At 39.4% G+C, this 15,659-nt stretch overlaps 1 protein-coding gene across 2 annotated transcripts in view; it reads right to left on the minus strand.

Annotated features, from left to right (window-relative positions):
* The window catches only part of DMD (dystrophin), a 1,193,355-nt gene that overhangs the window by 1,015,547 nt on the left and 162,149 nt on the right, over positions 1 to 15,659 (minus strand). The window contains exon 1 of one of the 2 annotated variants that reach the window (XM_054050393.1): positions 6,827 to 7,108. The exons of the other annotated variant lie outside the window; for it this stretch is intronic. Coding sequence (XP_053906368.1) covers positions 6,827 to 6,869 — 43 coding nt within the window. The 5' untranslated portion in view covers positions 6,870 to 7,108. Of the gene's footprint in view, positions 1 to 6,826; positions 7,109 to 15,659 lie in introns of those variants that run through there. 2 annotated transcript variants of the gene reach the window in all.

Genomic DNA, 15,659 nt, shown 5'->3' on the forward strand with positions numbered 1-15,659 from the left:
GGAAGGGTGGGGCAGCATAAAATATGTACTAAATCATACGATAAGAGAAAGCTGACTGTAAATAAAGTCAAATGAATAAAAGAAGTATTTTCATCCTCATATTTAATGCAAAGTTATAATACATGCTGAGCTGCTAATACTCTTCACTGAAAGCAACAACAACAAAGAAAGTAAACTAAGTTTCCTTGAATTAGTAAGGCTGTACACATCCTGATCACAAATTCACCATCAGTCCATCAGAGGTTGGAACCAGTTTCCACTTCTCCTTCATTTTAACAGGCAGTTTTAATGAGACCTTTTTAAGCTGGGCAGGATCACTGCCTTCAAAGTAATCCCACTTGGTTCTCTCAGTAGCAAGGAATGCCTTTGTCCCTCTTGCTTCCACTGGCCCTGAACAGACATCCCCCCATTTTACATTCTTATGAGTTGATCAGCCTTGGTGTGGGTTAAACAGCCAGGAAGGTCTAGGGAGCTGGGTCATAGTTTCCAAGCTCAAGCATGCAAAAGGAGAGCTTTATTTCTAACAGCATTTCCCCCCATATTGAATAAACAGGCACAATTCTTCTTAATTATTCTAATCTTCAGCATCAGCCATTTACATCAGAATGTGTTGTGGGCTCCTATCCACTTATTTACAGCATCTATCATGCAGGAGCTTCATGAGATGCTCTTTTATCACCTCCAATAACGCTAACTATGTAAAGTTGTTAACCTTTCAGACTATATAGTTGCTACACTAATTTTCTACCATCTCAGCAACAGCGGGGAAGCTTTGAGCTTTGCTCAGAGTGTAATAGTTCATTAACAGTCTTTTCCAAAGAAAAAACTTAAAATACACTGTGGAGAAAGAAAAAAAAAAAAAAAAAGGGAGAACAAAGTGAAGCAAACTATTGAACTATTTGTGTGTGGCAAAGCCAGAAGATGGTTGGGAGGGAGAAGGACAGATGGACAGAGACCTTGGAGTTCTCCTGAGGTGTTTTGATATATATGCCATCAGCACAGTACTAGCTGGGTCAAAGTAGCGATAGGTCTTGCTGCAGAAATGTTTCTTATGAGAAGTTTGTACCTGGTTAGGACCAAAAAGTAAATTTTCTCTCTCTCCTCCTCCCCCACCCCCACCTAGGTTTTTCTCCCCCTTCTCCTGCCACTGCAGTCCATGACCTTCACAAGAAAATGCTTCTGCTATGATAACAGGCTGCAAGCCTCCAAGGACCAGCATTGCTTTCTGGGAGAGAAAACCATTGACTCGCTCAGAATCCAATCAAAACCTGAATGTGCCAAGTGAAAAATAAACCAAGGACATCATTATTCTATCTCATTGTGATTTGGCTTGCCTTCAAATCTCATACCCTGTATATCTGAAATAGCAGCAACGCCTCCATTAGCTGAGCCTTCCAACAGTTTAATCAAAGTATCTTTCAGAATAAAAAGGCAGAAATGTCAAATTCCAATCACTCTTTAAATTCCTTCAATTCCCTTTGCTACAGAAAATTAAAAGCCTTACCCACAGATTTCCTATAGAAACCAGTGTGCATGTATGCGAAACAGCCATGCGGGCGGGCATCAGTTTTAGAATATGGCAAGCAGTAGTAGGGCAAGACAGGGAAGCTCCCCACGGGCATTCCCTGCTCACAGGCATGCTCCTACAGTCAGCATAATTCATTTTTACAAGTGATAACAAATGCCACACTTTAAAAGATATACAGGTTATCAGGCATCTAGTGGAACAATGCCATGTGTCTAGTCTTGTACATTACAATTAATTTTTGACCATTTCCTTTCTAAGTTTACATTAAGAATATCAGGTACTGGTTTTGCTGGTTTACTGGGACACTTTTGGAGGGTGAGATCCACAGTTTTCTCAGAGTTTACTGACAGGCAGAAGAATAAAGTGGTTAAAAGGAACAGGCACAAAGGGTTTGATTAGACTGGCCATAACTCTATCTTTCTGTGGTGTTCATAAGCTCGCTAGGCCCCCAGGGAACTTCCAACATCTCATAGCAAAGGCAAAGTAAGCAAAATGTGATATTCTCGGTCCCTGTTTGGGTAATCTCTCCACATTGAAGAGCTTTAAGATTTATTATTTTTTTAAAAAGCAATCCACAAAATTTTAGAATCATTCATAGAAAAATAGCTTAGAAAACAAAACCATACGTAGAACTAACAGACTCCTAGTGTTTTCCATGAGGAAATTTTACTACTGTAATTTTTTTATGTCAACAGTTATGCTAGCTAATTTTTATCTGTTTAAGATAATAATCCTTTAAAAATGTTGTTAAAAAGAAATCAAGTGTAATTGTGCCATCTTAATTATTAGCTTTTAAGAATACATTCAAAATTACAAGAACATAAGCTTTTGCTCACATAATACTATTTATTTCTACATATGCTTGCAATACTTGCAAACTATATTTCACTTTTAGGAATAAAAGGTTGTATGCAACTAATGAAAAAATTAATCATAAAAATATGGATTATTTAAAAAAATACAGAATTAGGAAGAGAAAGGGCCAGGAAACCTTTTAAGTATTATCAGCCTTATTCTCTAAATAATACTTGAAGATTAAAATAGGACTTACCACTAGAATCAAGAAAGATTATGACTTCCTTAAGATATAGCTTATTTGTCCTTCAAAACACATCATTAAAAAAGTTCCTATTTGCTGCACATGTGGCAAGTAAACTAGAAAGGAAGGCTGTGTGCTCTCTGAGGTAAGTCCTCTGGATCCAAACAAACACCTCCTTTGCCCCACATGTGTTTTTCTGGGAAGATGGAGGAGTGTGCTCCCTGGTGCAGCCCAGCTGGCAAGCCGTTCTGCAAAGCCACACTCCACTAACCATTATTTCTGCTTTCCACAAAGCGCAGTCTTAAATAAGGCCCAATTATTTAAAATTCCCGGTGCTGTTCTGCTTCCCCTGACAGTGATACGGTATTATCACAAATGCGTCCTCCTTGACAGCGATGTGATGTTATAAGGTCCCGCTAAATTTATTGAGGACTCTCTTTCCAGAGGTTAGCTATAACACAGTATAATGGTTATCCTCCTAAATGATAATTAAGCTTTGGGGTAACATTTAATTCAGATCGCACCGTGAAAATCAACAAGTCAGCCTTTTGAAATCAAGTCTGCTTGGTTCACAGTCCTGTTCAATGTGATTTTGTCTAACAGTAATCCATGACAAAAATATATGAGCTTAATCCTGTTCCCTCTGGTGATCATTTGAAAACACTTAACCTCCTGGACAATTCTGATGCTCAAATTATTTCACAGTATTAATCAAGGGTTAAGCTTTTTCTACAAATATTGTACCTTTTGAGTTCTAAATAACTCTATCTGATCAGTAAATATAGTCTATTTTTGACTTTGAGGAAAAAAAACCCCGAAAACAAAACCAAGGGGGTTAATTTTTACAGTATCACCAGTTTTGTACATAACATCCTGCCAGAATACTGTTCCTGGAATGTGGTCCCCTGCTCAATAACTGTCCTGGGAAGAGCAACTGCCAGCTGTGATGCTACGAGCAGTCTGAGGAGCAGGGATGAGGGAGTGGACACCAGGTAGGAGCAAACTGGATGAAGCACCCTCCAGTGGCAGCTAGGGAGTGACTTTCCTCACATCCAAGATGCAGATTGGGCTACAGCAAAATCACATGGCCCAACATGAGCAGCTTTGTAATGAGATGGGGCTAGTGCTGCCAACCTAGCACTCCCTCCAAGGTGTGTATACCATCAGGCTCAGTTTGGAGGACTATCAGTGTGACCATAGCTCCCCACACATCCAATGAGAGTTTGTGCCCATTAGATGAACCCAGAATGCAACTCCATGTTCAACTTCCTCCCAAAGAGATGTAGAGCAGTAATCACAGAATCATAGAATCATAGAATCACCAGGTTGGAAAGGACCCACTGGATCATCGAGTCCAACCATTCCTAAGACTCCATAAACCATGCCCCTAAACATGGGACATGTAATAAGCAGTGACATCTGGGAATTAAGAAATTCACTTACGATCTGAGCTAAAGCACCAACCTTGATGGGTCCCTGCTACTTTAAACTCATGATAACTGGTAAGAGACCCCTTGTGGCCACCAAATTTCAGGCAAGATTAATTCCTTTTCCTCACTGGCTCTGGTTTACTGATTAATTCTATTTTTAGTCTCTACTTTGTGCAAATCCAAGCAGAGAAAGAGGATGCCTGTGTGCAACTGCAAGCAGAATTTGGGTCCATGTCAGACTAAGGATGCAGAAAGAGGATTATATCTGCTAGAAAAAGAAAAACAGCATATGATACTGAATCCCCAAGGGAGAGTGGCTTCCGAGATAAAGTTCACAGTAATCTCATCTTAATTAAAACAAAATGAAATTTGTGATATCTCATTTCACCACTGCTTTGTTATTTAGGTGTCATTGTCAAAGACTGTGAAGAAATGTAGGAAGAGACAGTCACTGCCCCAAGGAGTTTCCAGTCTAACTCAGGCAAAAGTAAACACTGAATAGCTCAGAAAAGAAAGTAAAGCCCTTGGCGATGAAGAAATACCTTTACGTTTTCACAAAGGTCATTCTCAACAGAAGTGGGAGAAAGCAGGGAACAGAGAACCTGCCTTCACTGTTGTGGCCGAGAACACGAGAGAAAAGGGAAGGCATCAATGCTGAGGTGAATGGAGGATTAGAGAAGGGATTTTTAAGAAAACAGAAAGAATGGATTGAAAAAAAACAATACAGACATGTAAGCGACTGCTGCCACCTCTATGAACAAAAAGTTTTCATCTAATAGAGAGAGAGAAGCAAAACAAGCACAGGCAACAAGAAGCAGAAGCGACATGTCATGAATGAAGGCAAGGAATAAATTTGAGAGCATTATTTTGGACATACTTTGTCACAAAGTGCAGATATGGGGTTTCCCTTTTTTATTGAAATAAAACTATAAAACCCCTCAAAAATATTATACAAAATTATATTGAGAAAAATGCCTTGCCCTTTAAAAGAGTGAGGACACAAGTAAGGAAATCAAGTCAGCTAAATAATTCGCAAGAAGCACTAAGACAGTTCCCTTTCATTTTAGACATGAACATAGTTATGTGACATAGTGTAGCAAGTGATTTAATGGCTCTTGTCATGAATCCTATTCATCTGCTTGATGCAACTCAGATTTTCTATTCATATTTTTCAAAAGCTCTAACACAGCTATTTTTTTCTTTCTTTCACCTATTACATCTTGAGAGTGCAATTATAACTTTTGAGCTAAGCAACAAAGATCTTTCCCCTTAGCAAGCACCTGCTGAGCTTCCCTTGGGGTACCATCTCCTCCTCAACACTGAGGACAAGCAGTCTGGGCTGATATTGTGCCTCTGTTGGAAAGGGAATATATAGAAAAAGGAAACCAAATCCTCCTTATTCCCCTCCAAAGAAAATGTTGGTCACTACATGGTTTGCTCTAGAGTGTGCCATCTTCCTCTTGCCAACTAGGAGTAAAACTCCTTAAGAGAAATACATAATACTTCTCCTTCCTAACCCTACCCCCAATATTTTCAGAAGTGAAGCAATATGTCTCCTGATTATTAAATACATGTTGATGATCTCAGTGTTCTACCTCCCCTTGAACTGTCAGACTGTCTTCAGTAAGTAAAGGGTCCTATCACTTCAGGAACTCCCCCAGCAGTAAAAAACTTCCTGGAAAATTTATAGCTGATTTAAGTCTTATTTAGTGCACAAGAAAATCTAATTTATGTCCAACTTAAAAAAAGGGAAAGCCAACTATGGCATAAGACCCCACCTGCACCCTGAAATGTTCTGTTTTCAGCTTCTTTCCTGTCAAACATACCAAAACCTAACATTTTCAGGCAGCTTCATCAGAAGTTAGTCATCATACAGCCCATTGTATGTTACGGGGGGGAAGGACAATGTGTATGTCATGTGTATATTCCCATGGCTTCTAGGATCAGACAACTAGAGAAAACCAGGAATTCTATTATGCAGACACAATACTAAGACAAAAGTGGAAGAACCAAAACAGATTATAAAACAGGGAATGAGGACCAGAGATTAAAAATGGACAATACTGACACTTCCCCCCCCCCGCCCCGGGCAATCTGTTTCAGAAGCCTGGGTGAGGGAGGAAGAAGAAAGATCATCTGAGGCATGGTAGACGGATTTTTAAACTCTCTGTCATTCTTTCATTCTTGGCTCTCTTCAGTCTTTTACATCCTCTGTTTTTCTTCTTATTGCAAAGAAAGGGTAGCTTTAAACTAACAAACGAGCACAAGTCTGGAAAATACGCCTGTTCTTTTCTGGGAAGCACATGGGAGAGATCAGCTGCTGCTCACTTTGAGCAAAACTGACACCCCCTCGTTCAGTTGTTACCAGAGAGTTCAGTGGCCAGAGAAGAGCTCTCTTACTCTGTAAGTTAATATTAGGCAGTGAAACTGCATATGCCATTAAAGTTCAAAGCAACTGATTAATCCTTTGATGTGTTGCCAAATTATTAGAATAATGACACTTTTTTTAAAAAAAATGTATTGATTTGGCTTCTCAGTTCTTTCTTTCTCAACCTCATTCTTTAATAAGTGGTGAACCTCAGAAACAAATGAGTTCTTTTTACTCAAAGGGAGCTGGGTACTGTGTCTGGAGCACTTTATATAAATGTATAGGATATCACCCCCCTAATAGAGACCAAAAAATCTTTTTATTTCCCCCCCTGGTGCTCTCCTTCTTTAGACTTGGAAAGCAAACATTTAAAAATGCATGCTGTTAGTGGGATGCGTAGCACTACACTGCTCTGTCAAAGTGAATATTGTGATAAATTATGTCAGTCTGTTCATACTTACAATCATCTTCCACTTCCTCATACCAAAGCATGTGAGCAGACATGAAATGTTTCCACAAAAAGAGGAAAAAGAAAACAACAGCAAAATATTTCTTGGCAAAGTATATTCGAACTTTGCTGCTCCAGTAGTTTTTGCTGAATTAGTCTTGTCCCTGCATAACGACAGATGTGTCCCTGCTCGAGCCTCAGCAGCTCTGCCGAGGAGAGTGCAGAAAGCACTCTGGTGGGATGCAGCTCTAGGCTGGCTGCTGGCAGGGTCGGCGCCCCGGGCAGGGATCCTCACTTCCACCCAGCCGGCATGGTAACTAATGCCAGTGCTCTTTGGAGGCCCCTAAATGTTTCAAATTCCAGGACCTGCGCAGAAGCAATGCTCTATGCTTCCCTCAAAACAAAGTTGATTTCCCATAATAGGACAGCCCATGCACTCGACATATAAGGCTTCGCTTCCAGGGTGGCATGTACAATGGATTTAAATTATGTGTTACGGCTTCCCAAGGAACATTTAGTGCTACAGAGTAGGGTGAAGATATTTACTGCTCGTTTTGTGCAGTTCTCCTGAGAGCCATATGAAACAGATTTGCCCCCTCTCCAGCAAATGACTCCTAGCCCATTCCCAGACAAAACCCTCCCTTTTTTTGGGAGAGGAGTGGTAATCCTCCTGCATTTGGCTGTTCCCTCCCAGCAGAGAATTTTGGGATTGCAGCCTCTCTCCCAAGCAGCGGAAAAAATAAACAAACCCCAAAATAATTGTGCTGTTGCCAAACTAAGTCTGTAAATACTAACATAGGCTGTCATAAGTCATTAGTTGCTTTAAAAAAATAAAAAAGCTAATAAAAGGTATTGACTTACAATTGCCCTTTCCACTCCCAACAAAACCACGTGGTACTGCTGCTATACACAGCCCAGAAACACCCTGCAGAAGAAGCCAAGGCAGGACTGTATGTAAGCTGCCTGTCATTGCCTCTTCCTAATGATAGGAACATTCCTTCACTCTCAAAGCTGCTGGTCCCAAATGGGTGGGAACCTGTGCTCACACCTTCTCTCTGCATTCAGCTCCAGGCCTCCTCCACTTGTAGGGGAGCAAAAAAAAAAGGCATCCACACAATACTTTGGAACAGGACTGTGACATCCTCCACTCAAATCCAGATTTTTATAAGACTGTTTTCTACAGGGTTTTCTTTACACAGTATATATGGTCTTTAGAGATAGTCCATAAAGAATCATGTTATTAATTCACAGATTCATTTGAAAAACCTTTTGAAAAAGACTCTGATACACTCTTGTGTACTTTATTTTTTAAAAACTATCCTTAAAAAACTGAAAAAATGTTATTTTTCAGTTTTAAAGGTTAAATAGTCTAGTCATGGTGATTGGAAATTTATAAGTAAATTCCTGGATTATACAGAAAAGTAAACACAAAAATGAAGTGCATAATATACCCTTACAGCCACTGGCATTTTCTACACTGGTAGTCAAATTAATACCCTGGAGAACCTGGATGTACAGTACACGCCAACAGACTCCTAAGGATTAATTTGCAGCCCACAGGAATTGCAAGTCATGAACTGATGTAGAAAATAATCTGAAGCAGAGCAGAGCACACTGTGACAGCAGCAGCATTTTGATTATTTGAGAGAGAAGGAGACTGAGAAGACTCAGGTAAGGAACTGCTTATTGTGCAAAAGTTCTGTTTTAAAGTATTTAAGGTCACCCTTAATAGTACATGCTGTCAGTATTTGAGACCCAGTAATGTACTTATGGACTACAAGTTAAACTTATCTTAAAGCAAGGTGTCTAATGTCAGAACTGTGATCCTCCTGGCTCCTGTTCATTTCAAGGTGACTTAAACTTTTTCTTCAAAACTTTCCAGGTGCCCAAATCTCTGTTCTGAATATGACCTAGACATATTCAGACATATGACAGACCACTGCAGTCCATTTTACACCTATTCCAGTCATAATCCACATAATTCATGTGATTTACCTGTCCTCTCTGACAATGTTTTTGAGATCATCAGAGAATACCTAGATCAAAGTCTGCAAAAAATGCAATGCTACTCAATACTTTCTTCTAAATTGTGACTCAAAGAAGTGTCCAGTGGTAATATTTACAATGGCTTACAAATTAAATAATCCTCCAGATGCAGGAAGTCCAGATTTACTTCCTCTCTTCTTGCTGAGGGAGTTTAAAACTCCTGTGACACACCTGGTCCATTCACAAGACTGCTGAAAACTTCAGCCTAGAAATGTTTTCCCTTCCGTCTATTGAAGCCTCTGCAGTTGACAAGAAATGTATCAGTATTACGATAACAGAATCATAGAATCACAGAATAGTTTGGGTTGGAAGGGACCTTAAAGATGATCCAGTTCCAAACCCCCTTCCATGGGCAGGGATACCTCCCACTAGATCAGGCTGCCCAAGGCCCCATCCAACGTGGCCTTGAACACCTCCAGGGATGGGGCAGTCACAGCTTCCCCAGGTAACCTGTTCCAGTGCCTCACCACTCTCATAGTGAAGAAATCCTTCCTTATGCCTAGTCTAAATCTACCTCTCTCCAGTCTGTACCCATTGTCTCTAGTCCTATTAGTTGGGCCATAGAGAGAAATAACAAATGCAAGTGTTCAAATCTACCAGGGTTTTTGGTTGGTTTTGGATTTTTAGGAGGGTTTTCTTGTTGGTTTTGGTCTTGGGGCAGATGTAAAGAACCTTAACAATCAAAACCTATTTTCAGCAGCTATGAATGCTGTAGTTGGTTAACAGTAAGAAACACCAACTCTACTGAAAATAAGTTTTATATGCCTCTGTCAGTCTCTACTGGCCAGCATGGTGTACACTCATATTGCATGTATTACTGGGAACAGTTTTATGATTTTGACACTTCAGGTTTGCTTTTTTATAATCTTTTTTTTTTTTTCTTTTTCTTTTCCTGAACCAGCATTAAAAGCTCTGGTTTTCTTCAACAACAGACAGCAAGTAACAGCCTCGCTGTAGATCTATGTCAAGTAATTAATGTATACTCTATAAACACTGCAGAGGCCACTTGCCTCACTCTTCTTTTCAGATGCTGCAGGCCTGCAGCAGCCCTGCTTACTGGTCTGAGACTATGGTGCTTGTGCTACAATAGGGAAAAGATGTAAGCTTCAAAGTCACAGAGAAGTTGGAAAACTTAGAAAATTAGGAAGGATAAAAACTTATATTTTTCTTAAATGATTGCTGGCAGCTCTAGTTTCACCATGTCTTCTTTCACAATCAGTAATGGGTTAAATGAAAGAAAATTGTCTTCACGGTAACAGTTAGTATGATTTTCAGCCACCCATTAATGAACATTTCATACAGAGGGTGTTTATTTTCCTTCTTGAGAAACCCTTTCAAAATGCAAGTATTGATATAGTGGAAAATATCTCCTTCCTAATGGAAAGAGTGTGACAGCAATGCAGAGTTGGAGAAAGTGCTGGAAAGTCAGTAGTAATCTGAAAACAGGGCCCAACAATAAACTGCCTATTCAGACAACATTTAGGAGATTGGGTTCAGCATACATCAGAAGGACCAGAAAAGAAATGTGTTTCTACATCAAAATTTGGCAGCCAAGTTTATTGTCTCAGCAATCTAAAGCATAGGGAAGTTAGGATTTGAAGGTAATGGTCAAACCTCAGACCAGACATGGGAACTGACTTCTCAGGACTCTAACTTTTCCTCCTATCCTGTACCATATTAAAGAGCTTCATTTAAATTCAGTACTTCTTTGTCAGTGGGGAGGTTGAAAGTCACAAATGGAAAATTATGGTTCTGACATAGAAAAGAAATATTACAGTAGCCCGGATAATTTATACGGGAGGAGAGGTTCCCAATTCAAAATAAATAAATCAAATGAGAACTTCCTCTTATCAACCTCCACAGAGTAACTAATCTTCCATCTCATTGTAATTTACTATGATACAAACACCAAAAAAAAACCCCAACAAAAGAAAGCACACTATATTGCCATTTATATCATCTAGCACAGACAGCATCTCCTTTCCTGTTAACAGATAAAACAAGAAAATAACAAATAGGTAGCAAGCCGCACAGAACTGATTTACAAACCTCTTATGACTTTTTAAACACTCCAGTGGCATGTTGTTTGCCAATGCAACTCAACATCAGGCAAAGTGTTTAGAGCATAAACCTAAAAAAAGATGATATATTGATTATAATTTCAGAAAAAAAGGTCAATCTTTATTCCACCCTGTTTTTAACTTCCTGCCAATTTTGACCTAAAAGATTAAAGGCAATCCGAGCCTGTCACTCAGTTCAGCCATTAGGCTCATAACAAGATGTCTCTGTGCTTTTCCCAGTATTTGCAAATCTATCACATCTATCTATGTGGGAAGAAGTACTAAGTTCTAAAGACTATGGGAGTGATGCAAAGGGAGAACTGGGATAAGGATCGTTTAAGTGGTAATGCACAGTGTGGGTTTTTGCCCTAATGGCATATTGGCTGAGTCTTCTTATTATTCATTTCCTGTCATGGAAAAAAACCCTAACCAACCACTTGCATGTCAGCAGCAGAAGAAAACAAATCTTCAGTAGTTTTATCGCAACAGAAGTAAACAGACTGCTTCTGATTTTCCTGTGAAATCAGCAAGGAAAAAAAAAAGAAAAAAGGATAAAAGAAAATCTTTCCAACGTGAGCCTCTGAAGAATTTCTTTCTTTTGTTTCTTAGCCTATTTTTACTTCAAAAAGGAATACATTGTACAGGTTTTTAGTACAGGTTGCAAGGTGAGTTTTTTCTCTGTATGCTTATTTGATCTGCAGACCAGAAAGTAAAAGTCAAAATCACTTACTTTAAATTCTGAAGGAATTGGTACATTCTGTCTTCCAGAGCAGAAGGTACAGATATAAGTTTATAGCCAGAAAACTAGGAGTCAGTATAATGATTAAGGTAAGGGGCTGTCATAAAAAGTCTGATTTCTATTCATTGTATTTCTCTATCATGAAACAGTTCTGTTTGAAAACATGCTTTAGAATAAGAACCAATATATTAGTTCATTATTGCATTTGTGCTTTCCCCAAGCAAGCTTCTTCTTTGCATCATAGTCACTGTGGAACAGGAAGTAGTCTCTTTTTGAGAGTGTCTGTCACAAAGGAACGGGAACACTTTCCACTAGTTCAACATGAGTAACACTTAGAAAACAAGCAGTAATACTTATCCATTTTGGAAAGATTCAGCTCAAGAACAACCAGTCATAGAATCATAGGATCATAGAATAGTTAGGGTTGGAAAGGACCTTAAAGATCATCTAATTTCAACACCCCTGCCATGGGCAGGGACATCTCACTAAATCAGGCTGCCCAAGGCACCATCCAACCTGGTCTTGAACACCTCCAGGGATGGGGCATCCACAACCTCCCTAGGCAACCTGTGCCAGTGTCTCACCACTCTCATGGTGAAGAAATTCCTCCTTACATCAAGCCTAAATCTGCCCCTCTCCAGTTTATACCCGTTCCCCCTCGTCCTATCGCCACAAGCCTTTATGAATAGTCCCTCTCCAGCTTTCCTGTAGCCCCTTCAGGTACTGGAAGGTCACTATAAGATCTCCTCTGAGCCTTCTCTTCTCGAGGCTGAACAAGCCCAACTCTCTCAGCCTGTCCTCGTAGGGAAGGTCATCCAGCCCTCTGATCATCTTTGTAGCCCTCCTCTGGACCCGTTCCAACAGTTCCATATCCTTATTTTGAGGATTCTAAAACTGGACACAGTATTCCAAGATGAGGTCTCACAAGAGAGGAATAGAGGGTCAGAAACACTTTCCTCGACCTGCTGGCCACGCTTCTTTTGATGCAGCCCAGAACATGGTTGGCCTTCTGGGCTGTGAGTGCACATTGCCGGTTCATGTGGAGCTTCTCATAGACCAGTACTCCCAAGTCCTTCTCTGCAGGGCAGCTCTCAATCACTGTATCCTTTTTACCTAGGAGAACTCTCTTTGGAGGAAGGTCCTAGGCAGATTTAGAAAGATAGCATTTGCTGCCCCCATTTCCCATGTGCATAATGTTCGTGCTTTGCAAATCTTTATTCTCACACTCTGTCAATTCTTCAACTTCCAGAAACTTTCACCTCAGCAGAAATTAAATCAATCTTAACTGGAATCAGTTGGACCAGGTTACTCAGAAAATACACTAAGCCATCGAAAGGAAAGTGTAAGAAACGATAGCAAATTATATAAAAAATAATATGAAGAGTAGGAAGAAGAGAAGAGGAAGAAGATTTTTATTACTGACATATACATGATAGGAGTCCAAGTAATAAAGAGGAATTAGAATTACTCATTTATGCTTGTAAAATATCTGGTCTTAATCTCCCTAGGGAGGCTCAGATGACCAGGAGGGAGAACATTTTATTAACTAATATTACTTTCTCTAGATTTAGGTGTGTAACTCAGTCCAGTCACCACATGACCTACAGAGAGGATCCTCCTCTGGACAGTATCTGAGTATCAAAAATAGACTCCTGTCCCAAATTGCCCTGGCTCTGGCTTTCTCTATTGTCTTCCCACTCTTGGTTATGCATCCAGATCATGAAAGGCTGAGATCAGACTGTCTATTCTCTCCCCATCTTCTTCCCCAAGAAGAAAATGTGGGCATACAGGCCAGAAATGAGACACAGACAATTCCACAAGATCCCCCAGTTCAACCAAAAACCCTTTGGTGCAGTTATGTTATCAGGGTGGGTCCAAACTACATCTGAAATGTACTCAATTCTGAAAACCATTGCAACTCACCCTGGAAGGCTGTATTCAACATCCTCAATGTTAGAGAGGAACTAATACCAGACTCCACAATAAGCAGTTGCCTAAATGCAACTGATAATAACTTGGTTACCTGCATTGCATGAAAACAGTGAAATACAATTTTACAACTGCATGTAAATGGTAAAATAAACAATTTTTATGCACACATGCATATTCACATGCATGTATGTCACCGAGAGCAAAGCGCACGCTCAAGCAAGTGCTGGTGATGGCAATGCATGTGTGTGCAAATCTACACAGCTTTTAAGAGGACCCAAATTTGACAAAGTGAAAAACAGCTATAAAACCTTATCAGTAAGGAGAAAGAAATTAAACAGAAATATATGAACGATAATTGGAAGATGTTTGAAAACACTGTTTAGGTGCCTACATGTCATTGCTAAGAAAAGAAGGTCCCCTGGTTAAAAACAAACAACTGCAAACAAAAACAAGTTTAGTCTAGAAGAGAGGCAGGTACTTAAAAGCAAATACAATATGTAAGGAGAAGAGGAAAAATGCCAAGCTGATTGCAAAGAATATCAATAAAGAACTAAGAGGTAATTGTCAAATAGAGTCAACAATCCATACGTACAAAGCAGAGAATTCACCTACGTCTGTAGGCAAGCTGTATTAGCTCTGCCAAAGACAACTCAAGGTCATTTGCATAGCAAATGCGTTAGCTGCTAACATAAACATAGATTCCTTTAGGGAAACATAACTCAAGTACCAGCCGCCTACACAGTATCCCAGTCACCCCATCACGTACTCCCTTAGCTTTACTCTGCTCTAGTCAAGCTTTCAGCTGTGTCCAGTTTTGACACAATAGTTTATGAAAGCCAAAGATAAATTGGAGAGCACTTAGCATCACAAATAGCCAAAAAGGTAGTTTTCTTTGTATAAAAAGACTGAGGAATATCACGTGTTTAAGCTAGAACAGAAAGGCAAAGGAATACATAGCCCCTGACTTTCAATGTCTAAAGATGACAACGCTCTAATATTCTTCACACATGCCGAGGAGAGGGTAAAGTTTGATTTGATATTAGGAATAAATTGTGAAAGCATCATGTTATACATATATGAAAACATATACATACAGAGGCCACCAAAACTTTGTAAGTGGAACCTTGTAAGAAAAAAGTTTAACAAATTCCTTCAAGGTAACAAAATGTATTTATCTATCTCAGTGCTTGCAGCAGAAGAAATCCAATGTCTTTCACCTGCACATTTCTGTAACTCTGAAACAAGAATTACAGCCTAGTTAATATGACCTGTCACATACAGTTCAAGTCTGCATTCATCTCATAAAAAAATTAGTTACTATGTGAAAGGAGAGCAGCCCAATGGATACAGGACTATACTGACAATCTGGAGACCTAAATTCCATTAGCCGTTCTGCCAGTCACTCATCATACAACTTCTTTTTTTTTTCTCTCCTATGTAGAAAACAAGTGCTAAACTTTAGCATAAATAATTATTGTTTAAGGTATGTGACAAACTGCTTAAAGTATAGGACTAGTAAGGGTGTTTTAATTACATTGACTTCACCTTAAATCCTCCTGGATGACAGTTGCTCAAAGCCTTAGTTACAGTGGCAAAACTGTCACATTAAATCTGTGAAGATTGGGTTATTATGACAGCAAATTATGATGACAAAATTCTGTTAGTTCAAGTCTAATGAGACATTACTGTACACGCTAAGATGAATGTTAAACTATTTCTGCGTGGGTCTATATGCAGGTTAGTACATCAAGATGATGGCACAATGAGGTTAATACAAGTCTGCAGAGTTGACATTACAAATGTCAGGATGATTGCAAAATGATGCTTCTGCAAGTGAACTATGATTAAAAAATAGGACTCCAAACAGAAAAATGTGTTAAGGGAATGTAAAAATAAACCCACAGAAAATAAAACCGAAGAAAATTTTACTTAAAGCAAAATACATACTGGATACCAGTAGCACTGCAAGCCAATTCTTTGCCAAACTGGCCAGTGCTGATCAGGAGGGTGCAAAGCCTGAACGAGACTGCCTTACCAGTAACTGCAAATAAAAACTTACTAATAATATC

This window comes from Cuculus canorus, chromosome 1, assembly GCF_017976375.1.
Source record: "Cuculus canorus isolate bCucCan1 chromosome 1, bCucCan1.pri, whole genome shotgun sequence".
Classification (NCBI taxonomy): Eukaryota; Metazoa; Chordata; class Aves; order Cuculiformes; family Cuculidae; genus Cuculus; species Cuculus canorus.